The 24,769-nt window shown below is 39.3% G+C and overlaps 1 protein-coding gene across 1 annotated transcript; it reads left to right on the top strand.

Annotated features, from left to right (window-relative positions):
- Positions 1 to 3,582: 3,582 nt before the first annotated feature.
- On the top strand, positions 3,583 to 24,763 carry upb1 (ureidopropionase, beta). The gene is made up of 10 exons (XM_066643641.1): positions 3,583 to 3,995; positions 9,485 to 9,656; positions 9,793 to 9,880; positions 12,585 to 12,679; positions 13,832 to 13,993; positions 19,117 to 19,286; positions 19,369 to 19,450; positions 19,748 to 19,790; positions 23,208 to 23,362; positions 23,899 to 24,763. The coding sequence occupies exons 1-10, from the start codon at positions 3,892 to 3,894 to the stop codon at positions 23,980 to 23,982; spliced, it is 1,155 nt and encodes a 384-aa protein (XP_066499738.1). The 5' UTR covers positions 3,583 to 3,891; the 3' UTR covers positions 23,983 to 24,763.
- Positions 24,764 to 24,769: the final 6 nt, after the last annotated feature.

Here is a 24,769-nt window from a genome sequence, read left to right as displayed (position 1 = left end):
TTCCTTACAAATGTGGCACCATTTAAAAGGGAAATTAACAGATTTATTGAAACACAAAACATTCATTCATTCATTATCTGTAACCACTTATCCACTTCAGGGTCGCGGTGGGTCCAGAGCCTACCTGGATTCATTGGGCGCAAGGCGAAACACAAAACAGATTTATTTACTTAATTTAAGATTTATTGCCAAGAAGCACTGTTACAACAAAGAAATATTGTACCAAACACATATTTACTTACTTTTTGTGCTAAGTTTATATGCGTGAAATGTCAGCGCATGCGCAGTCAAAAACTAGTTTCCTGCTCAAATCAGGGAAAGACAAGGAGGAAGGCACAGATAATGAATACGTGTGTCATTCCAGAATTGCGAGTACATTTCATGTCTCGCAGATAAAGATCTTGTTATTTATCATAAAATATCTTTTATTGAATCAGTTTTAAGTATTAATATTTATTATATTAATCTTTCAATAATAATGATGTTTGATGTAAATTTTAGGCATAATTTATACATAAGATCCTTTCATCCTTAATTCATACAATTAACATGAATGAACATGAAATAATTAAGTCTAATTTTCACATTTTTAGATTAACTCCATAATTAAATTAACATTAATAATGTTAAAATAAGTTGAACAGAAATTATATTTTGTGTTTAGTATGTAATATCAGTAATAAAAAATTGTGTTTTATGTCTGGGCAGCACACTGCGCAGCAGGTATTGTCGTAGTCACACAGGGGGTTCGATTCCCGTTCCGGGTGACTGTTTGTGAGGAGTTTGGTGTGTTCTCCCTGTGTCTGCGTTGGTTTCCTCCCACAATCCAAAAACACACGTTGGTTTTTACTGTGCTGTCTGCAGCAAGCACAACACACAGAAATAAATGTACTATATTTTATTCTTGCTTTTTTTTTATTTAAAATAAACACCCTGTTTAACAATAAAATTATGTCCACTTGCAGTGGCATAGCCCAAGCTAGTCCAAGCCACCCTCAGCCTAGTGCTAATTCCCCACGTGAGCGTTCATGCGCCAAGCACTCTCTCCTACATTGTTCCACGGTTCTGTGCGTCAAATTCAGAGTCAGAGCATGGGAGACACGAAGCAACCACAGCTTTCTTTTCATTTCCACCAGAAGTGCTGCACCAAATGTTGCAAACCAAGCTGGATTATAAATCAGTCCCAAACAGACCTGTACTCATATTTTTTAGTAGTATTGTCTTGCTGGATAATCCATTCATCCATCCATTATCCACCACTTATCCGGATCGGGTCGCGGGGGAAGCAGTCGGAGCAAAGTCGGGGCCTCCTCCCCGTTGGACATGCCCGGAACACCTCACCAAGAAGGCGTCCAGGAGGCATCCGAACCAGATGCCCGAACCACCTCAACTGGCTCCTCTCGACATGGAGGAGCAGCGGCTCCACTCCGAGTCTCTCCCGGATGTCCGAGCTCCTAACCCTGCCTCTAAGGGAGAGTCCAGACATCCTGCGGAGAAAACTCATTTCAGCAGCTTGTACCCGCGATCTCGTTATTTCGGTCACTACCCAAAGCTCGTGACCATAGGTGAGGGTTGGGACGTAGATTGAACAGTAAATCGAGAGTTTTGCTTTTCTGCTCAGCTCTCTCTTCACCACAACGGACCGGTACAGAGCCCGGATTACTGCTGACGCTGCACCGATCCGCCTGTCAATCTCCCGCTCCATCTTTCCCTCACTCGTGAACAAGACCCCGAGGTATTTAAACTCCTCCACTTGAGGCAGGATCTCACTTCCAACCTGGAGAGAGCACTCCACCCTTTTCCGACTGAGTACCATGGACTCGGATTTGGAGGTGCTGATACTCATCCCTACCGCTTCACACTCGGCTGCAAACTGGTCCAGCAAGAGCTGGAGGTCCCGGATCTATGAAGCCAACAAGACCACATTATCTGCAAAAAGCAGACATGGAATCCTGAGACCACCAAACCCGACACCCTCCACCACTTGGCTACACCGAGAAATTCTGTCCATAAAAATTATGAACAGAACCTGTGACAACAGGCAGCCCTGACGGAGTCCAACTCCGACTGGAAACCAGTCGGATTACTGCCAGCCATATGAACCAGACTCCTGCTCTGTTTATATAAGGACTGGATGGCTCGTAGCAAAGAGCCCAGTACCCCATACTCCCTGAGCACCCCCCACAGAACACCCCGAGGGACACGGTCGAATGCCTTCTCCAGATCCACAAAACACATGTAGACTGGTTGAGCAAACTCCCATGCACCCTCCAGGATCCTAGCGAGGGAGCGAGGCGAACGTGAAAATCAGTAGTTAATAAATATAAACTGTTTGTAAATTTGTGTTTTTTCATATTTTGAATACACTGCACACAGTCCAAAAACACACGTTGGTAGGTTGATTGGCACTCTAAAGTGTGTGTTGCCCTGTGAAGGACTGGCGCCCGCTCCAGTGTGTATTCCCGCCTTGCGCCCAATGATTCCAGGTAGGCTCAGGACCTACCGCGACCCTGAACTGGATAAGCGCTTACAGATAATGAATGAATGAATGCTCTAGAGGGCACATCATCATAATTTATTACAAGAAACGGAACCTAAGACGGCACCCGTTTTTTATTTGCCCTATGGGTTAGCCTGGCTCCAGTAGCACTCAGCACGGCATGAGTACTAACAGGAGGAAGGAGGAGCAAGGCGGGTGCTTGTGCGCGCTGTGGATCAAATCGGGGCAGAAATGTTGATGAATGAAAAAAAAAAAAGGCTCTAGCAGAAAGGGCAGTTTTCTCATCCAGGGCAAAAGGGCAGGTGCTTGAGTACCACTAGGGCAGAATACACCACAAAACCCTTTTAAAATTTTTAAATGAAATAACTATGCGCATAACAGGGTTTTTTTTTTGCCTTTGTGCTATGTATAAACAAACTATACTGTGTTACATTTATGAAATCAATGAACGACTGCAGAGAAAATTAAATAATATTTATGCATGCAACAAAACATTTTTAACTCTGAAATAAAGACGTTGTGTTGACGGTTAAGTAAAATACTCAATGTCTATTTGAGTCCTTGTAGTAATGGAAAAAAAATTTAACTCCGCGAAAAGACGTTGTGTTGACGGTTAAGTAAATTACTCAATGTCTATTTGAGTCCTTGTAGTAATGAACAAAAAACATTTTTAACTCCGAAAAAAAGACGTTGGGTTGACGGTTAAGTAAAATACTCAATGTCTATTTGAGTCCTTGTAGTAATGGAAAAATACGCCGAACTTAAATGATCTACTGGCAGCAAACAAAAATGCTGTCCTCTTTCTGCGTGCCGTCATTATTTTACTGGCGCTTGTGCAGTCAGCTGTCAAAAAGTTCAAGAAACCGCACACTGGCTGGTGTCGCACATTGGAAGTTGTGACGTGTATTAAGAGCGACAAAAATATTTTAAATATTAAAATATTTTAGATGTTACAAGATTGCCATAATCTTCATAGAATTACATTTTGAAAATGAACGAACTAAAATAAAATACATTTTAATTAAATAGTCATTAATTATTTTCAAAAGCTGAGCCGCATCAGAGGGATCAAAGAGCCGTATGCGTCTCTGGAGCCACGGGTTGCTGACCCCTGCACTAGGGGTCTATCTATAGAAGTCCATGTGAGGCGTCGTGATAAATAGAACATTTTTTTTGTTGTTCCGAAGGCGGTGCTTTTTTCGTGAATCCTATAGGCTGAGCTTGAAGGGGTGGGATGCAGCAAGTAAGTTCAGGGACAGACTTCCTTGTGGTTTTAGGTAAGAGTGCATGCAGGGAATAATTAGCAAAAGTCGATAACGGAAGATAAGTATTCCTGGTCTTTAAAGAAACAACTTAAAAACAGGCGTTTAGTATTTGCAGTATTTCTCAGAATGTCTGAAGATCTATTTGAATCTATCGAAACAATTTTGGAAGCTCATATCCCTGATACGGAACTCAAGGAGGTTAAACGAATTTTGTACGGGAAAGAACTCAAGTAAGTGCAAAAGTAAAGGTAAAGTTGGTTTCATATTCGCATATTCAGATTTCTTTCTTCAATAGCTCTCAAACGGTGCATGCAAATGACTTAATACTTGCAAAGTATTGTTTTTGGGATACAAGACAAGCAGCTACAATGTTTGCCATTTAAGCTAAGGGACCGGTCACAAACTACACTACACAGTAAAAACGAAGCTGACGAACCACGCACGTGACATACACTACATCTCTTACGTTGGTAAATTTAACCCTTATTGGCCCGTAGTGATGTGTTTTTGAGAATAAATTTAAATAGTATTTGAACCTTTTATGATGTTGTTTCAATACAAATTGTATTTGATAAAGTGCCACCCACATGACATACTACACCTCTTATTTTGGCAAATTTAACCATTACTGACCCGTGGTGATACATTTTTCATTACAAATTTCAATAGCTTTTGAACCTTTTATGATATTGTTTCTAAACAAGTTTTATTTGAGCAAGTGCCACCCACATGACATACTACACCTCTTATTTTGGTAAATTTAACCATTGCTGACCTGTGGTGATGGCTTTTTGAGAATAAATTTCAATAGCTTTTGAAGCTTTGATGAAAACCATTCATCAAACCATACACTATTTTGTATGGTTTGATGAATGAATGAATTGAATGAATTTTTTCATTTCATAGATATTATTTTGGATGGTTGAATGAATTTTTAGGTTTTTCATTTAACAGCACAAAATTGTAGATGGAGCATTTAAAAACTATTTTTTCTATAAGTAAAGTATCATGGTGGTAATGACAATGGTGTTCTGGTCATGACATAATGTATTGTTGATGACATCAATGAAGAAAAATGCATGTTATACAGTCCAAAAGAGGGGAAAAATACATACCCTTTGTTTTCAAGAGAAATAAATGTAACAATGACAATATTAGACAACAGAAACATATCAAAACATAGCACAATAAACGCAATAAACAATGCTTAGCAAAATATGATAGCTTTCAAACATGACACAAAAAAATGTGAATGAGAGGTGCAATTGAGATATGAAGAGAGATGGTATGTCTAAAGAGCAAAAGATTAAAAAGAATTAAAAAATTGGGAGCAAGAGTGCATGGAGACCTAGGAGGGGTGTTTGTCATTGAATGTTGCTGTATTTCCTGTCTTATCCTATCACTGTTATTTATTTGATTAACTTTCCATTGTCTGGGTTTGTCTTTGTTCCCATTTTGAAAGTTGGGATATTGCTTTAAGTGTTCCTGTCTCTTTTTCTTTTTTTTTGTTTGTATCTTTCTTTTTCACTATCAAGATATTCCTGATATTTCACTGGATTTCTCTTTATTTTTGATGTCTTCCTTAGACCTCTCTGCTGATGTCTTGTGGGCAATATTGACTAAAAAACTAGAAAATTAGTTTTAGAAATTAAGGCATTTTACTTGAATTTCATTATAAAATGGCATTACTATGCTTAATAATGTGTAATCTCAAAACAGATAAAAAGATTTTGATGGTGAAACAGAAAATCTGTCATTACTATCATGGAGTGTTTACCATCACAGCAAGTAATGTGTTGGTAATGACATGTTGCAGTAATGACAATTTTCAGGAAAAAAGATCCTAGGTCATGGATTTGCTAATGCTAGCCAACGGCTATTAAAATATGCACTTTAAATACATTTAAATAATGCTAAGATTATCTTTTTTTTATATATATAAAATATTGCTTTAACGGCATAAACAGTAATGATGCAGAATAAACCCACTCAATGATCAGGAGGAATACATGATTTAATTACTCACATTTCCATACATTAACATGTCACTTTATCTCATGGCTAACATGTGCTCCTCTGTCAGTATCTGTTTCCATGTTTATGACATAGAAACAGAGCAGGAATTGTTACACATTTGTTTGTGTTTTGAGTTTCCTTGTTTGCTATGTGCTTAGGAGCACATGGCTCTGTTTCTGTTTTGTCTCTAGTCTCCACCCTAGCCCCGCCATTGTTTTGCCCTCTTGTTATCCTTCACGGGTGGTATTTGTTTGTAATCAGTGTATATATACAATCTTGTTCTCAATGCTTGTTTGTCTGTTGTTGTGTGCAGATGTTTGTGTTTCAGTATCTCAGTGTTTCATGTGCATCTACACCAGTTCACGGGTTTTGTTTTCTGTTTTGTTTCTGTTCTAGTTTGTTTCTAGTTTTCTTGCTATGTTTATTTCCTGCATGTGCTTTTGTTTTGTTCTTTGTCATAATAAAAGTGATTCCTTGTGTGTACGTCCATGTCTTCGTCCTCCCTGCTCAGTCGTGACAAAGTGTTACCTTCAAATAATTCCTTACAGAAATCATAGAGTATTGTGTTAATGATGGGTATGTTGAAGACAATAATTAATTGTTTAAAATATGCAAATGTTGTATAGATTTTAACTTTTGAAGTAACACATTCTATCTTTTTTTTAAATAATAATACACACATTGTGATTTTTTTTTATGAATTGATCACTCTTTAGTGTTCTCCCCGTGTCCGCGTGGGTTTCCTCCGGGTGCTCCGGTTTCCTCCCACAGTCCAAAAACACACGTTGCAGGTGGATTGGCGACTCAAAAGTGTCCGTAGGCGTGAGTGTGTGAGTGAATGTGTGTGTGTCTGTGTTGCCCTGTGAAGGACTGGCGTCCCCTCCAGGGTGTATTCCCGCCTTGCGCCCAATGACTCCAGGTAGGCACTGGACCCCCCGCGACCCTAAATTGGATAAGCGGTTACAGATAATGGATGGATGGATGGATGATCACTCTTTATCATTTTACTGGAGCTGAGAACTTTTAAAGTCTGAATGTCTTAAATATTGATTTTATAACTTTTCAAAATATAGAAATTATAATAATTTTGTCTGATATGTTTGTTTGGTGATACAATAAATGATATATTTAATACTTAAGCTACTTTTTATGTAATAAAGTATTTCTAACATGAATTTACAACCTGGGGACATAAAATTTCCCAAAGTTGAAGAATCACCCAAAATGGACTGGCGTGAATTGTAGATAGCAAATATTGACAAACGTGGATTACTTTTAGTGGATTCCAACAAGCCACGTCCAACTCTGTGTAACCAGAGCCTGCAGCATATTCTCCTAAAATAATGCCGATAACAATCCATGTTTTAGCAAAAACAGAGTTCACAGCACAATGATCATTATTCATATTACTAAAAAATAATTTAATAATTTAATTCAAAAATTTGTGAACAGGTGAAAATCACTCAATGCTAAATTCATGTATTAAAAAAGTAGGATTAATACATTTCTGGGATCCACAGATATGCACACAATTGTCACGCCCTGGCCCCGTCTTATCTGTTTCCATCATGTGCTCACATAGCACATGGCTATTTGTTGCTGTTGTTGTTGTCACTGCCCTTGTCCTGCCTTAGCTCCGCCCTCTCGTGGTGTCTCATTTGTAATCCTGCATCCTCGTTGTCCCTTGTCTGTGTTGCATATTTAAGTTCCTTTGTGTCATTTCCTGGTTGTTGGACATTTGTTTCACTCTCTCTAATCTGTCTATCGTTGGTTCTCACATTACTTCTTTTGATTTGCTTCTTTATTTGTTAGTCTGGTATGTTTGTTCCTTCCTTGTGCTTTGTGTACTTCTTCAGGTTAGTCTGTTTAGCGTTCTCTGTCTGTTTAGTTCCCCCTGTCTAAGTTTATTCTGTTTAAGCTCTCTCTGTTTAGCTCTATCTGTCTAGGTTTGTCTGTCCAGTTCCCTGTCAGTCCAGTTCCCTCTCTATTTGTCTAAGCCCCTCTGTCCAGGCCATCCTGTCCAAGTCTCTCAGTCTAGGTCTTTCTTTGGTAGGTATTCTGTCATGTTACCCAAGTCTGTCTCTGTTTTGTTATTTATAGTTTAATAAAAGCTGTGTTCTAGCACGTGCGTCCGCCTCCGTCAGTCCGCCTGACAACAATGTTTACATGTTTTTGAAACATACTTGTATTACTCATAATGTTTTAATATTTGTAGCAGTTGCAGCAATACTAATGATCTGATGATTTCTTTATATACCTTGGAAAAAGTCATATACTAGCAAGCCTAGATTATCCAGACCGCCATTAGCTGCTTTGTGTTTTGTCATACAGGTGTGTTCTGGCATTTCAACAATGGTAAGGTACTGTCCAAAATACACCCCCATCTCATTAATAGACATGTCAAAGGCCTATATGTGGTTTTAATTCTGTGATTGTACAGAAAAATGTAGGACAGAGCTGATAAATGTAGAAGTGGAAAACTGAATATATCACCAAGTAGGGATGAGCGATATCCACTGCTTGAGCCTCATATCTGTGAGCACATAGCTGAGCATCAAGTTATAGTGTTTGTAAAATTGGTAAGTTCATTTTGTTAGTTCATTTCCAAGAAATTAGAAGAATTTTTACATATTCATTACACCTGTATAATTTGTAGTATCTAGCAGCTGTGCAATATGTTTTAGTTTTCAGTGACTAAACAGAACTCATCAAATTGTTGGGGCAGCACAGTGGCGCAGCAGGTAGTGTTGCTGTCACACAGCTATAGGGTCCTGGGGTTGTGGGTTCGAGCCCCACTCTGGGTGACTGTCTGTGAAGAGTTTGGCGAGTTCTCCCATGTATGTGGGTTTCCACCAGGTGCTCAGATTTCCTCCCATGGTCCAAAAACACAAGTTGCTAGGTGGATTGGCGACTCAAAAGTGTCCAGAGGTGTGAGTGAATGTGGGGTAAATGTGTTCAGGGTAGGCTCCAGACTCACCGTGACCCTGAACTAGATAAGCGGTTTCAGACAATGAATGAATGAATATTTAAAGAAAATTCATATAGTCATTCATTATCTGTAACTGCTTATCCTGTTCAGGGCTGCCGTGGGTCCAGAACCTACAAAGAATCATTGGGCACAAGGCCCAATGGGTGCAAGCACAGGGCAACACACACACACATTCACTCACACTGTCACACCTACTGACACTTGCCAATCCACCTACCAACGTGTGTTTTTGGACCGTGGGAGGAAACCTATGTGGACACGAGGAGAACACACCAAACTCCTCACAGACAGTCACCCGGAGTGGGACTTGAACCCACAACCTCCCTGGAGCTGTGTGACAGTGACACAACCTGCTGCGCCACCGTGCTGCCCACTGTTTGAGTTATAGAGTGAACATATTTATGTAATATGCAATACTGTTTAACACTCTCAGAAATGTATGCAAAATATATTAGAATGGGTGATATGTAAAAGCTACCTGGTGTATTTTTATTATCAAATAATGCATAGTCCTTTCTGGCCCGTTTTCAAATAAGAACACATCACAACAAAAACACGTATTCACCCTTAAATGCCTATAGTACTTACGGGTCTGTATAAAAAATGCAGTCAGGTACGATTAAATCCACATGCTACCCTGGAGCTGTGTGACTGCGATATTTATACATGCATACATGTATACAACATTTAGCATTAATTAAAATATAATTTCAGGAAACTAATCTTGCCCCAGAGTGCATTGGATGCTGCGCTGAACAGGGATTTTGACCTGCAAGGTTATGTGTTTGAGGCTGCACCAGAGCAGCTCAGGGCTCCCAGGATTGTCCGTGTGGGGCTCATTCAGAACAAGATAGTTCTTCCCACTGATGCCCCTGTGCTTGATCAGGTAAGATTCAGACAATGTACACTTATCCATTTAAAGTGGCATAGCCTTACCTCTAAGCTCATTTAATTTTCAGTGAATGTTCATTCAGTCATTCTGATACCATGATTATTGGCTAATTGATGTCTTGTTCTTATAGATTACTGCTCTTCACAAGCGAGTGGGTGAGATAGTGGAGGTAGCTGCTCTTTGTGGAGTCAATATAGTTTGCTTCCAGGAAGCCTGGAGTAAGAAGTTTCATAATTATATTTATACTATTGGAATAATAAGTCTCTCACAATATAGCCTTTTCTGTTTAGTCCAGATTCAGGACAGAGGTGGCAATATTCTCCTTAGTCGGAGGAGACCAAGGGGCATTCTTGTCAGCCTGGCACTTCTCATTGTAAAGGGATAGTGGCTCTAATTCATGCTCCTTCCAAATTCCAGTACATTTAAACTTATCATGAAGAGTGAGACCAAATTTCCATCTGAAAGAGTTCCATCTTTCTAAAGATTTATATTTCTGTTCATACATTTATTTATTTTCTTACTTTTTGGCACTAGACTACTCTGTGTAATGCTTTGTTTAAATTAGAGTTTATACTGTTGGATTTAATTATTGATTTTAATATTAGCTTGGCCTTAAATGAGAGTCATCTGTAATAATACACAGATAATATAAATAAAAAATTACTGATTGATGTTTGAAAGATTATTCCACTCCACTGGGGTTAGCCCTCACAATTTAACTGGTGGAAGAATGCCAACATTTTTCCACTGAGAAATTCAAAGACTCGTTGTGATTTGCATGTTGGACTCTAGACACTCAGCTTCAAAAAGATTAAGTGCATGCTGCATGCCGTGAGGCATGTCAGCATGAGCATGCATATATTTAGCTTAGCCCGAAATAGTCTAAGTTGTTTTTGGCTCATATTGTTTTAAATGCTGTTGGATATGTTTCTCCACTTCGGTGAGGGATCCAAATGCTTTATGCCTCGCTGGACAAAGATGTGGATCATCAGCACTGGGAATTCACAGGGTGGCAGACACTCAGCATGCCAGAAACTTCCCTGAAATACCTTTGTAACAGAAAGCGGTGGCACCATGCCTCCAAAGGTGGTTTATGCTACTGAAATCTGGAATATTGTCCCTGTTGCAAGAGTAGTTTGAAACAAGTTATTTAGATGCATAGTGCATTTATTTTGAAATACAATTTTCCATATACCTAAAACACAGTATAAACTCAAAAGACACTAGTGGTTTTGGACAGTAAATAAAAGGTCTATTTATTTTGAATACATAACAAGCCCTAGTTCTTATAATAGAAATACAGCTGAATTCAGAAGCTCAAGACTCTAGCTCATCCTAAATGGATTAATTAGATAATCATTTGGTGTGGTCCAGTAAGTCAGAACTTCTCATTTTAAATGGATGTCAAATTCTTTGGGTTTAAAAAAAATGGGTATATTAGTGACCAAGTGTGTCATATTATGTAGATCATAGATAAATTAATAAAGCAGAAAAATGGTAAAAATTGATTTCAAAACTGGGTTGTGTCTTTAAATAGTTTGTTAAAGTGTATGTAAACCCTGCCATCACTGAATGTTTGAAAAATGCATTAGGGGTGGAGCAGAGGCACCATCAGTAGTAGCATCACACATATTAGCATTGTGCTAATATGGACAGCTGCTGTTCTGCTGGCTTGGGTAAGGCGTTATTTTTGTGCCACAATTCTGCACTTTTTGTGCCACAATTCTGCTATTACCCCAGACATGTCTGGTTAACACTTAGCCCCCCTAATCATTCATCTTTAGTGACAGGCCTGAGCACAGGCCACACCACATTTTCCCAGAGCAGATCCCCAAATATGGCATTACTTTTTGTGATATTTTGATCTGGCAAGAAGATATGGAACGCCAAGAGGGTAAAAAAAAAGACGTATTTACTTTATAAAATGGCAAAAAATACGGTGTTTCTCCTGGCGTGGCGCCATTAATTACGCCGTACACTCCATTGCATAAATGCCACGCGACAAAGCTTTTTGTTGGTCAGTACAAAAGAGGCATGTCACAACACAAACATGAACGACTTTGAGGAGCAATTCTCAGAGCATCTGAAATAGACTCGAAGTGGAGCTGCTGCTCCTCCACGTCGAGAGGAGCCAGTTGAGGTGGTTCAGGCATCTGGTTCGGATGCCTCCTGGACGCCTTCCTGGTGAGGTGTTCCGGGCATGTCCAATGGGGAGGAGGCCCCGGGGAAGACCAAGAACACGCTGGAGAGACTACATGTCTGGAAATGCCTCAGTATACTTCTGGAGGAGCTGGAAACAGCTGGGGAGTGGGACGTCTGGGTTTCTTTACTCAGACTGCTTCCCCCACGACCCAGACTCGAATATGCGGTGGATGATGGATGGATGGATGGATGGATGGATGGATAGATAATTACTTTGATTCAAAGATTTATCTGTGGTATGTTGAGGGAGAATTAAATGTAGTTTCTTCAGGACATGATGCTAACATTAGTTCTATCTGAAAATAGAGCTGTGCTGTTTTTAGTGCCATTGAAAAGTGTGTTTTCCATTTAGGAACCATAGAAAATCTGCCACTCACTCTGCCTGAGAGAGAGCTGCATGTTTCATAACTGTGTGACCTCAAAAATACAGTTAAAATCGGAACGTATTTTTAGTGTGGAAACACTGGATGATCCCGTATATTACGGGATGGTTAGCACCATTTCGTCTGCGTATTCTGTCAAAAAATATGGGCATAACAGCTGCAGCTCCCCCAGGTCATAGTGCTCTACAGCCCACCTAAAACAGGTCTAACAATGTCCATAGCATAGGCCCTGTCATGCATCTGGATAAAACTGATTAGTGCCTCCACCCACCCTGTGCACATTACCAATAATTTTCAAGGGTAATGTAAATGCTTTGGTATGTGTCCACCCCCACAGCAATGCCTTTTGCTTTCTGCACAAGAGAGAGAGCACCATGGACAGAATTTGCTGAGTCTGCCGAAGAAGGTTTCACGACACACTACTGCAGAGAGGTGAAAAGTTAAATTTGTGTCTATAACATTATTCAAGATTAAAGTAATACCTTAGCAAAAATTCAAATGTATGAATTTTAATCAAATGAATCTAATAATCAAATTAAATGTAACCAGTAAGACAAGATGTTCTGAGTTCTGCAAAACAGCACTAAACAATGAATGTAACAAATAAATCCATAGTACACAGGCTTGCCAGATTTGAGTGTGGGGAAAATGTTAATTTAGTGTTCAGTGTGATCTTGTGCAATGTACATTTGAGACATAGGGCACACTTTAATAAGTTACTGGAGATAGGTTTGCGGGACATAAGAAACATTGCACATGCCTAATTACAGGGTGGGTCGTTTTATATGGATACACCTTAATAAAATGGGAATGGTTGGTGATATTAACTTCCTGTTTGTGACACATTAGTATATGGGAGGGGGGAAACTTTTCAAGATGGGTGGCGATCATGGTGGCCATTTTGAATCCAACTTTTGTTTTTTCAATGGGAAGAGGGTCATGTGATACATTAAACTTATTGGGAATTTCACAAGAAAAACAATGGTGTTTTAACATAACTTTATTCTTTCATGAGTTATTTACAAGTTTCTGACCACTTATAAAATGTGTTCAAAGTGCTGCCCATTGTGTTTGATTGTCAATGCAATCCTCTTCTCCCACTCTTCACACACTGATAGCAACACCGCAGGAGAAATGCTAGCATTTCTAGCATTTCTAGCTAGCTAAACATCCATTTACTCATGTGGATTAAATAGATTTATCAGACTCTTAAAAACTAGCAAATCCACAGCGAGAGGCAGAGGAGACTTGTTTCCATCTTATTCATAGACTCGTAACTTGCGATGTATAATATCGCGTACAGTCGCAATAACATGCAATCGAAAGAGTAGTTTCTGCACATTCACAGTGTTTGAACTGCATTTCTGTGCTGTGCTATCGCTAAGATATTAATAGAAACATCACGAATGGTCATTGACGCGCTGTCGCATTCTTCTACCCCAGAGGGTTAATAAGTATATAGATGTTGTTTATGTCAACAAAAACTAGCATAAGCCTCTACAGTCCAGACTAAACTGCTTATAAAATCAACTGAAACTGCAAATTTCTAAAGCACTAATATTGTTTTTTGTTTCTTGTTTGTAGTTGGCAGAAAAGTACAACATAGTAATAGTATCTCCTATTTTGGAGAGGGATGAGATCCATGGATCAACACTTTGGAACACTGCAGTTGTGGTGTCTAATACTGGGAATGTCCTGGGAAAAAGCAGAAAAAATCATATTCCACGCGTGGGAGATTTCAATGAGGTCAGTGTGTATCTTGGGGAGAGTGGGGATGGACAGAGGGGAGAGGGTTAATATACCAACCCTATTATATATGGGGTGAGTCAAAAATCACAGGACACAGTTTTATCTGAATGCCCCAGCAAATAATGGGTGAGGGGGGACCTATTTTTTTTAAGCAATGTCTGGAATATGGCCACCAACTTGAAAGCTGCCTTATTGGATCAAGGGGAACTTTTTCCAGTGGGAAGGTGGTCATGTAGCATACCAAAGAAACAAAAGGGTGTCATGCAACTTTTGACTCACCCTGTATAATATACACTGCTCAAAAAAGAAAAATAAATAAATAAAGGGAACACTTAAACAACACAATGTAACTCCAAGTCAATCATACTTCTGTGAAATCAACCTGTCCAGTTAGGAAGCAACACTGATTGTGAATCAGTTTCACCTGCTATTGTGCAAATGGAACAGGCAACAGGTAGAAATGAGAGGCAATTATAGCAAGACAACTCCTATAAAGAAGTGGTTCTGCATGTGGTGACCACAGACCATTTCTCTGTTCTCATCCTTTCTGGCTGATGTTTTGGTCACTTTTGCAGTTTTTTTTTGCAGTCTACAACCCACAGAAGTTGCTCAGGTAGTGCAGCTCATGCAGGATGGCATATCAATGCAAGCTGTGGCAAGAAGATTTGCTGTGTCTGTCAGCACAGTGTCCAGAGCATGAAGGAGATAACAGGAGGCAGGCCAGTACACCAGGAGATGTGGAGGGGGCCGTAGGAGGGCAACAACCCAGTAGCAGGGCCGCTACCTCCTCCTTTGTGCAAGGAGGAACAGGAGGAGCAGTGCCAGAGCCCTGCCACATGACCTCCAGCAGGCCACTAATATCCATGTTTCTGATCAAACTGTCAGAAATAAACTCCAAGACGGAGGTATGAGGGCTCGACATCCACAAGTGGGGCTTGTGCTTACAGCCCAACACCGTGCAGGGCAATTGGCATTTACCAGAGATTGGCAGATTCACCACTGGTGCCCTGTGTTCTTCACAGATGTAAGCAGGTTCACACTGAACACATATGACAGACGTGACAGAGTCTGGAGACGCCGTGGAGAATGTTCTGCTGCCTGTAACATAATCCAGCATGACAGTGGGTCAGTAATGGTGGGGGGAGGCATTTATTTGGAGGGCTGCACAGCCCTCCATGTGCTAGCCAGAGGTACTCTGACTGCCATTAGGTATCAGGATGAGATCCTCAGACCCATTGTGAGACCATATGTGTAATTGGCCCAGGGTTCCTTCAGATGTGTGTCAGCAATTCCTGCATGATGAAGGCATTGATGCTATGGACTGGCCTGCCCGTTCCCCAGACCTGAATCCAACTGAGCACATTTGGGACATCATGTCTCATTCCATCCACCAACGGCATGTGGCACCACAGACTGTCCAGGACTTGACTGATGTCTTAATCCAGGTCTGAAAGGAGATCCCTCAGGAGAACATTCGCTGCCTCATCAGGAGCATGCCCAGGCTTTGTAGTGAGGTCATACAGGCACGTGGTGCCACACACTACTGAGCCACATTTTAACTTTTCTTCAGGAATTTCCACTCAAATTGGATCAGCTTGTAATTTGATTGTTCACGTTTATTTTGTGTTTTATTTTTGATCCATCAATGGATTGCTGACTGTGTTAAATCACCACCAATTATAACTGGGGAGTCGGGAATGTTGGAGATTTATTTAAAAGCATTTTGAAAGAACATTGGTTTGGTAATAAATTTGCCTTCAGGGTCTGTGATATTGATATATGAATAAATAATTATTATTATTATTATTAATTTTTTTTTAGAATGGCTACACCGCTTTTTTTTGACATATAGTGAGCACTATAGTGAACTACTAGTCATTCCTAGTAGTTAAGAGTTTTTTGCATTTGCCCACTATTTTGCAAAGGAACTGGTCACTGATGCCAAATGTGTTCCTCTGAGTTTCTCTCCTTTGCTCATCATTGTTGTTTGTGTTTGAAGTGTTCTATTGTCGATGATAAGTCTTGGACTTTTATTTTGGCTGGTTGATTAAATTTTTGTGATGTGTTTTTAATATCTTAAAGGCACATCTGAATAACAAGTGTCCTTTAAGCATCTTTGGTTTTAGGAAAGGTGCTATATAAGCATAACTTATTATTATTAACAGAGTGACACAGTGGCACAGCAGGTAGTGTCACAGTCACACAGCTCCAGGGACCGATTTCCACTCCAGGTGACTGTCTGTGAGGAGTTTGGTGTGTTCTCCCCGTGTCCGTGTGGTTTCCTCCGGGTGACTGTCTGTGAGGACTGTGGTGTGTTCTCCCCGTGTCCCTGTGGGTTTCCTCTGGGTGACTGTCTGTGAGGACTGTGGTGTGTTCTCCCTGTGTCTGCGTGGGTTTCCTCCGGGTGACTGTCTGTGAGGAGTTTGGTGTGTTCACTGGAGTTCCAGGGTGTATTCCCACCTTGCGCCCAATGATTCCAGGTAGGCTCTGGACCCACTGTGACCCTGAATTGGATAAGCGGTTACAGATAATGGATGGATGGATGGATTATTAAGAGGATTAGAACAAGCGGAAAAAATTCCTTTTAAATTCCTCTGGGTGTCTCTCTGTGAGGAGTTTGGTGTGTTCTGTGTCTGTGTGGGTTTCCTCTGGGTTACTGTCTGCGAGGAGTTTGGTGTGTTCACCCTGTGTCTGCATGGGTTTCCTCTGGGTGACTGTCTGTGAGGAGTGTGGTGTGTTCTCCCTGTGTATGTGTGGGTTTCCTCAGGGTGCTCTGGTTTCCTCCGACAGTCCAAAAATACAAGTTGGTAGGTGGATTAGTGACTCAAAAGTGTGTGTTGCCCTGTGAAGGACTGGTGCCCCCACTGTGACCTTGAATTGGATAAGCGGTTACAGATAATGGATGGATGGATGGATGGTTTATTAACAGAGGATTAGAACAAGCTGAAAAAAATAATTACTTTAAAATTCAGGAGAAATCACAGCAACTAAATTCATTTAAAGAAACCTTCACATAATTTATTTCATGAATTTAAATTGAAATTAGGGATCCTAATTTATAAAAAGGACAATTCTGGTAAAAGTCATATGGGGAGGGGTTTCTAGAAGATTTTCTTTGGGTCAACAACCCTGAAAAGTTTCAGGTGTAGCAAAATATCAAGCTCAAGGTTTTACTACCAACAAAAATAACTTTTACAATTATAGGAAAAATTTAATTTAATAATGCTGCTGTTGGTTAAGTACTTTAGAGGCACTCTCTGGTTTTATAATAAGATTAAATAAAAACATTCATTTAAATTTATGTCCATAGTTGATTCTTAGTCAAGCCACTTTTTTTTCATAGATTAAAACATCATTAAATTCACAATCCTAGAAATTATCAACATTTTTCTAAAAGCTTATGAAGGTACAACTCACCAAAAATACTTAGCTTTACAGAATCAAAAAGAGACAATACCTTGAAAATTAAAGCAAGATGGGAATCAAAGGTTTAGCTTCTAATAATACATGAGGAATGGGATAGGATTTGTAGACAGCAATGGTTAACAACAAGCTCTCTTTCCTGGAGAATCTCTAGCTGGAATAATCTGATTAGTTTTTTCTGTACTACAGCTCAAAAGCTGCATTATTCCGGTCGGTCTGATTGCTGGAGAGTTTGTGGAGAAACTGTAGCAAATAATTTCCACATCTTCTGGAACTGTCCCTCTGTGGCTTCATTTTGAAAAAAATTTCATAACATCGTGGAAGAAGTTTTTAAGATGAAAATGAATTAGGACTTCAAAGGAATGTACCTTTGTGATTTGGAAGAACTTGAGTGCATTAAGTGATATAAAATCCTATATAATATAATCCTATATAAATACCTGCTTAGAGTGCTTTTAGTGGCATGTAAAAAGGGCTTGACCAGAAAATGGCTTAAAAAGGATTCACCAACAGTAAACAAATGGATAGATTTTACAGATGGATATATATTACGGAGAGAATTACTTTTATGCAGAGGATGCAAATTGATGTCTTTAATGATAATTGGTTACCTTGGCGTCTATATGTGTCTGTAATAAGACCCAATTTTTTATGACAGGAAATGTAATCTGTTTTAACTTATTATTCTTTCCCTCCCTGTGCAAGATCTGGGAATGCAGACCTGTTTCCATGGGCTCCCATTGTTTTATTATCGCCTCAATATTGTGTTTTATTAATTTTGCTTCACTGGTCTGTTTTGTCTTGAGTTTGTAAATTGGCATTTCTTTGTACAAGTTCTTTATGCATTCAAAGTGAACGCCTTCTTCTAAGACCCACCCACCCATGAAAAGTGCTCCAAAAGTCAGAAGCAGAAGACGTTACTGGCAAACTCCAAAAAAAAAAAAAAAAAAAAAAGACAAAAAACAATAACCCATATAAGTGTCAAATAGCTGCAAAAATTAATAAAGTAACCAATTTCTTAATATATTAAATATTTTTCTCCTGTTTTGCACAACATATACTTACTACTCTTGATTCTAAGAATTTTGTTTGCAGATTTATTTTTCCTTTGGTAAAACACAAAATTCACATTTGCGGATTTTGACACAAAATTTCTTTGCAAGTGCGGATTGGATGGATTGTTACCGACATCTGGTGAGAAGTTCAGAATAAGGTTCAGAAGCTCTGAATATTTTAAGGTAGAATGGTATGTTTGAGGAAGAAAATTATTGTTTATATGTGGCTGAAGTTTAACTAGCCTTTAGGTTTTGATCCACTGTTTGAATTACCACAGAAACTCATTTGTAACTCAAGTTGTTTAGTTTTGTAGCACTTTCGCTCTGTTTACTTTTATGCAGTTAGTGCTCTCACACATTTCCAGTTGCACCTTTTTTAAGCCATTTACACTGGGGCTTTGTAAACAGACTGGAGGGCAAGCACATTTTGAGGAAAACTCATCAGAATTTTATTTAAACATTTTTAAATTAAAACTGTGAATGTTGCCTTTAAGATGGAAAAAAATTAATCACATTCAATCACTTTTAATAGATCAACAGTATGTTTCTTTATTTTCACGCATTGGCATTTAACTGGTCACTTTTCCATTAGAAAGTTTTTAATCCAATGCTCTGTGTTCTTTTTTTTTTTCCCCTCCTTAGTCATCATATTATTTAGAGGGCAACACAAAGCACCGTGTCTTTCAGACACATTTTGGAAAAATAGGTGTGAATATCTGCTATGGCCGCCACCACCCTCTTAACTGGTTCATGTACAGCATGCATGGAGCTGAGATTATCTTTAACCCTTCAGCAACTGTGGGAGCTCTGAGGTAGGAGACATGCACTGTTGTCCCTCTTTCAGGAAAACAGATTATTTTTCTTTGGTACTTATGGTTTAGCCTTGTATTACAGTGAACCAATGTGGCCCATTGAAGCAAGAAATGCAGCCATTGCCAACCACTGTTTCACTTGTGCTATCAACAGAGTTGGAACGGTATGTAGAAGAAGACAAAAATATTTGTGAAAAATTTGAGCCAATTTAGGAAGACCTGTCTCTTATTTACTTTAGCATTTTACAGATACAGCAGTAGCCTACTCATGAATTGTTAGACTCTGCTTTTGAACTTCTTCCTTAACATGAGTGATTTCATAAAGTTTTTCCTTAATGTGATTTCTGTGCCTTAATAAAAGCACAGCCTGAAAGTATTGTTTGTATTTGGCGTGGCCCTAGCTAACAAGAGGAACTGACAATGAAAATGTTTTTTGTTACATGTTATTACATAACACCAAGGAATATTTCAAGAATGAGTTCACGTCTGGAGATGCATCAAAAGGTAAAAGTTTCCTTTTGAAAACTAGTAGGCTGCTTTTTGTCATGTCTAGTAATGCTAGTATATATGTAAATATACAGCCACTTGCTGCTAGAAACAAGAGCTAATACCTCACTATTTACCAGCCAACTGCAGGGAATGGCAAGAACCCTCACCACTGTATGTTTACCATTTTATTTTTGCATGGTCTGTTGAGTGCCAGTATTTGTTTTATAAAATGGACACAATGGCAGCAAACCTAGCAGCAAATCCAAATGCAACTTTGACAGTTTGGGAGCATTTTGGCTTTCAACCAAATGAAAATAGAGCCAGGCAATTTAAATGGGGCAGTATGCAAAATCTGTCCCAGAAAGGAAACTGTGAAGTGGGGTAATGTGCATTTGAGATCCCATCTAGCTACCAGCATCCAGACACCAAAACCCAACTGCCTCCACTAGCACGAAAGTCATGGAGCATTCTCAAAAGGAACAGTTCAAGCTGGTCCCAGGGGACAGAATTGTAGCACTTAGAATAAGGATAAATTAAGTAATCTGGGGTAGTAATGCTGCATATCTCAGTGCTGAGCCATGGTAAGCACCACACAGGAAATTCTTCCACCACTACAGCACACACATATATATATATATATATATATATATATATATATATATATATATATATATAATGTGTGTGTATGTATGTGTATGTATGTATGTGTGTGTGTGTGTGGACAATGAAACTGAAACACCTGGTTTTAGACCACAATAATTTATTAGTATGGTGTAGGGCCTCCTTTTGCGGCCAATACAGCATCAATTTGTCTTGCATAGTGGTCAGAGGGATTTTAAGCCATTCTTCTTGCAGGATAGTGGCCAGGTCACTACGTAATGCTGGTGGAGGAAAACGTTTCCTGACTTGGTCCTCCAAAACACCCCAAAGTGGCTCAATAATTTTTAGACCTGGTGACTGTGCAGGCCATGGGAGATGTTCAACTTCACTTTCATGTTCATCAAACCAATCTTTCACCAGTCTTGCTGTGTGTATTGGTGCATTGTCATCCTGATACATGGCACCGCCTTCAGCATACAATGTTTGAACCATTGGATGCACATTGTCCTCCAGAATGGTTCGGTAGTCCTTGGCAGTGCACATCTAGCACAAGTATTTGGCCAAGGGAATGCCATGATATGGCAGCCCAAACCATCACTAATACACCCCCATGCTTCACTCTGGGCATGCAACAGTCTGGGTGGCACGCTTCTTTGGGGCTTCTCCACACTGGAACTCTCCCGGATGTGGGGAAAACAGTAAAGGTGGACTCATCAGAGAACAATACATGTTTCACATTGTCCACAGCCCAAGATTTGCGCTCCTTGCACCATTGAAACCAACCTTTGGCATTGACATGAGTGACCAAAGGTTTGGCTATAGCAGCCCGGCCGTGTATATTGACCCTGTAGAGCTCACAACAGACAGTTCTGGTGGAAACAGGAGAGTTGAGGTGCACATTTAATTCTGCCGTGATTTGGGCAGCTGTGGTTTTATGTTTTTTGGATACAATCTGGGTTAGAACCCAAACATCCTTTTCAAACAGCTTCCTCTTGCGTCCACAGTTAATCCTGTTGGATGTGTTTCATCCTTCTTGGTGGTATGCTGACATTACCCTGGATACCGCCGCTCTTGATACATCACAAAGACTGTCTTGGTCACAAATGCACCAGCAAGACGTGCACAAACAATTTGTCCTCTTTTGAACTCTGGTATGTCTAGGGTGACCAGACGTCATCTTTTCCCCGGACATGTCCTCTTTTTTAGACTTAAAAAAAAATGTCCGGGTGGAATTTCACAAATGTCCGGGATTTTGTTTTTCTAGAGCTTACATAGAATTTCGAGAATTGTTTCGTTCACAAACTAGTCCCGCCCTCCCCTACTCCGTTTGGTTCGCTTGAGTGAGAAGAGGGAGTGGTGAAGTAGCCTAAAATCTTCGGATTGGACGGTCTGACTGTAGAGTTACCATTATTGGTCGATAACCTTCTCTGTAAACATTTAATTGGTCAGTCTGCACATCAGTAGTCCTTGTTTACGTCAGGCAAATCTCTTGTACCCACCCTCATCTCGAGCTGCTATGCCAAAACATAAATGTAAGTTCTCGGATGAATTAATAAAGAAATTTGCATGTTTTGTGTAGCAAATAAAGGTGTAAAGGACCTAAAAGCACACATAGGTTCAGCTAAGCATACAACGGCAGCGAGGGGCGAGAGTGCAAGATTGGCCACCAGGCTGGTCAAATTTAGCCACGAAACCTGCTTTCAGTTTCTATTAATATTTTATTAGCTCCCAGACAATCCTTCTGGATAGACATTACCAGTGTGAAACGAACTTGAGTATAAATATTTGCCAAACACATCTGAATGTTTCTTACGAGTGGTATCAGAAATTGCTTGCCCTGTAGCTTGGAAAAGAGATTTCATAAAACTTTCTAAAGAATATTTTATGAGTGTTGGACAGCTAAAGGCTAGAAGTTAATGCATTCATGAGTGGCTGTAGTAATAAAATATTTAGCATTGTACGTGAGAGGGAATATTGGTAGATGGGGTGAAGCACAAGTTTGGACATTGCTGGTGGACGTGGGAAAAAAGCTGCAGGCCCCAGAGTGCATTGTGTTAATTACACTGAGGTCAGATATGGTGCTGTACTCTGTAACTAAACAGATGGTTAACTCTATGAAATATACTGTTCCATTTGAGGATGCAGTAGATGAAGCTTTAGAAATGAAGAAGTTGAAGTATGTGGACTTAGCAGGTGGCAGGCACATGTAAGACCGTTGGAGATAATGGTTAGAAGATTTGTAGCCAAATCGGCCACATACCTGCTTGTGCAGTTCGGCATCAGGGGCTGGAAACTATGGGCAGCTGTGAAGGAGTTATCAGAAATAGCTGGAAGGTGTAGTCAGTGGTTGTGGATAAGGAGAGCACAAATTACTTGGGAAATGCACTGTAGAGATGCTATTGGTATTGTTGTTGATGTAGCATGTAAAGTTCACATGAAATTGGTTGCACTGAGCATGCATCAACGGTGCAAGTGGGGCTAGGTACATACTTAGTCACCAGGGAGGCCCGTGTGGATTTACAGTTGTTGATGGTAAAGGGTAAGGTAAGTGACTGCCTGATGACTCCTGTAAAGAGCTTGTGATACAGTGAGTGGTTTGTGTACTCATGGGCTGGACTCAGTGAGTAACCATAGTTGTTAAGGATAGCTGGTTGCTGATCAGATCGTAAACGGCCACAGCAAAGTGTAGGTTGAGGTGTAGGATTCAACAGGAATTTAGGTGGCTGCAGGTAGGAAGAGAGTTTGCTGGGACCTATGTGAAGCTCTAGTAGATTGGCATAGGGTTATAATTAATTACTTACACATTATTTTACTTTTTTTTACCCCTTAAAGCTCATCACGATTTTGGCCACTTTTATGGCTCCAGTTATGTGTCTGCCCCCGATGGAAGTCGGACCCCAGGACTATCCAGAGTACGTGATGGGTTATTAATTACAGAACTAGACTTGAACCTGAACCGCCAAGTGGCAGACAAGTGGAATTTCAAGGTGAGATAAAAATGTTATATATGATATATAATTAATTATACTAGATATAATTGGTTTAAAGTGTTAACAAACAAAATTTAATTTGTGATTTTCCCAAATATATTAGCTTTTTTACAATATTAGTATTGTGGTGGTCCAAAATAAGACAAAAGTGAAGTTTTGTATATACTCAATGTTCATTACTTATATATATTTTCAGCTATACTATGTATTTAAACTCTGAAAAAAGAAATAAATTCTGACCAGCAGAATCAGTTTAGTCTTTTGGCAAAATATACACACTGTATGGCTTTGTCCTTCTTCTGTGATGCTGTTAAATATAGGTATGGATCTCTAAATCCTGCTTAAATCTTTTAGGTTAGGAATTAACAAATAGTTATTGGATTGCATCGTTGTACTTGACACTCATAAATGCAATTCACAAAATCAAATGCATAAATCCAAAATATTCACAAATCTTAAAGCCTGCAGTTCATATTCCATAAATATGCATATTCACAAATGCCCAATTCTGTGAACTATGAATCTTTTTGCAGATGACAGGGAGACATGAAATGTATGCAGAGGAACTCACCAGTGCTATCCAGCATGATTTCAAGCCTAATGTTGTCAAAGAATAAACTTCAAGACCACAGAAAACTTCTTGGGTCCCACCCTTCCAAAATCTTTTTAATGGAAAATCCTCTAATGATGTGTGAAGCACCATATTGTTTTGAGCAGGAGTCAACATAAATATTTAATAGTAATTAATGGATCACAAAACTCACATTTCACGTCAGATCACAGGTTTTGAGTCATGAGTTTGATTATTTTACAGATCAAAAAAAAAAAAAAGGAAAACAAACATAGAAGAATAATTTTCATTTTCAGTTTGAAAATTTGGTAGCAAACATCAAAGATGTCAGAATGGGCATAAACCCATGCTCACACATCAGACATATATTTTAAATATGTTTTAAATTGTACACCAATATATTACTGAGGAGTTATATAATATTTGCTTTATTCTATATTAAAAAAAAAAAATTTGCACATCCTTTTCCCCCAATTTGTGTATCCCTATCCAACCACTGTCCACTGTGTATTAGACACACCAATCTGTTCATTTATTATGAAATTTTTACGATTTGAAGGAGAGCTTCTGTTTATAAATGATGTAGCAAACTAAAAATCAACAAAAATGAAAACATTTTAATTGGACAGCAAATAAAGACTATAACAGTCCTAGAGCTAATTAAATAACAAAAAGGACTCATTTTGGGCACAACTGTGAACAAATGCTGACATGACATAGTCACACACCCTTTTATTACACCAGAAATGTGATAGATTTTTCTTTTTTTCATGATTATTTATTAAGTAATTGCAGGATGAATCCACTTATGTGACATTAAGGTGATCTTGGTG

The sequence above is a fragment of the Hoplias malabaricus genome, chromosome 14 (genome assembly GCF_029633855.1).
Source record: "Hoplias malabaricus isolate fHopMal1 chromosome 14, fHopMal1.hap1, whole genome shotgun sequence".
NCBI classification, from domain to species: Eukaryota; Metazoa; Chordata; class Actinopteri; order Characiformes; family Erythrinidae; genus Hoplias; species Hoplias malabaricus.
The sequence above is the reverse complement of the archived record's forward strand: the minus strand, read 5'-3'. Positions and strand labels throughout refer to the sequence as shown.

Excerpts from the sequence above, each read along its gene's own strand:
- upb1 (XM_066643641.1), top strand. The coding sequence starts at position 3,892 with ATGTCTGAAGATCTATTTGAATCTATCGAAACAATTTTGGAAGCTCAT. Across the intron at positions 19,451-19,747 it reads CTATCAACAGAGTTGGAACG|GAATATTTCAAGAATGAGTT; the intron begins GTATGTAGAAGA and ends CATAACACCAAG. Across the intron at positions 19,791-23,207 it reads GTCTGGAGATGCATCAAAAG|CTCATCACGATTTTGGCCAC; the intron begins GTAAAAGTTTCC and ends TACCCCTTAAAG.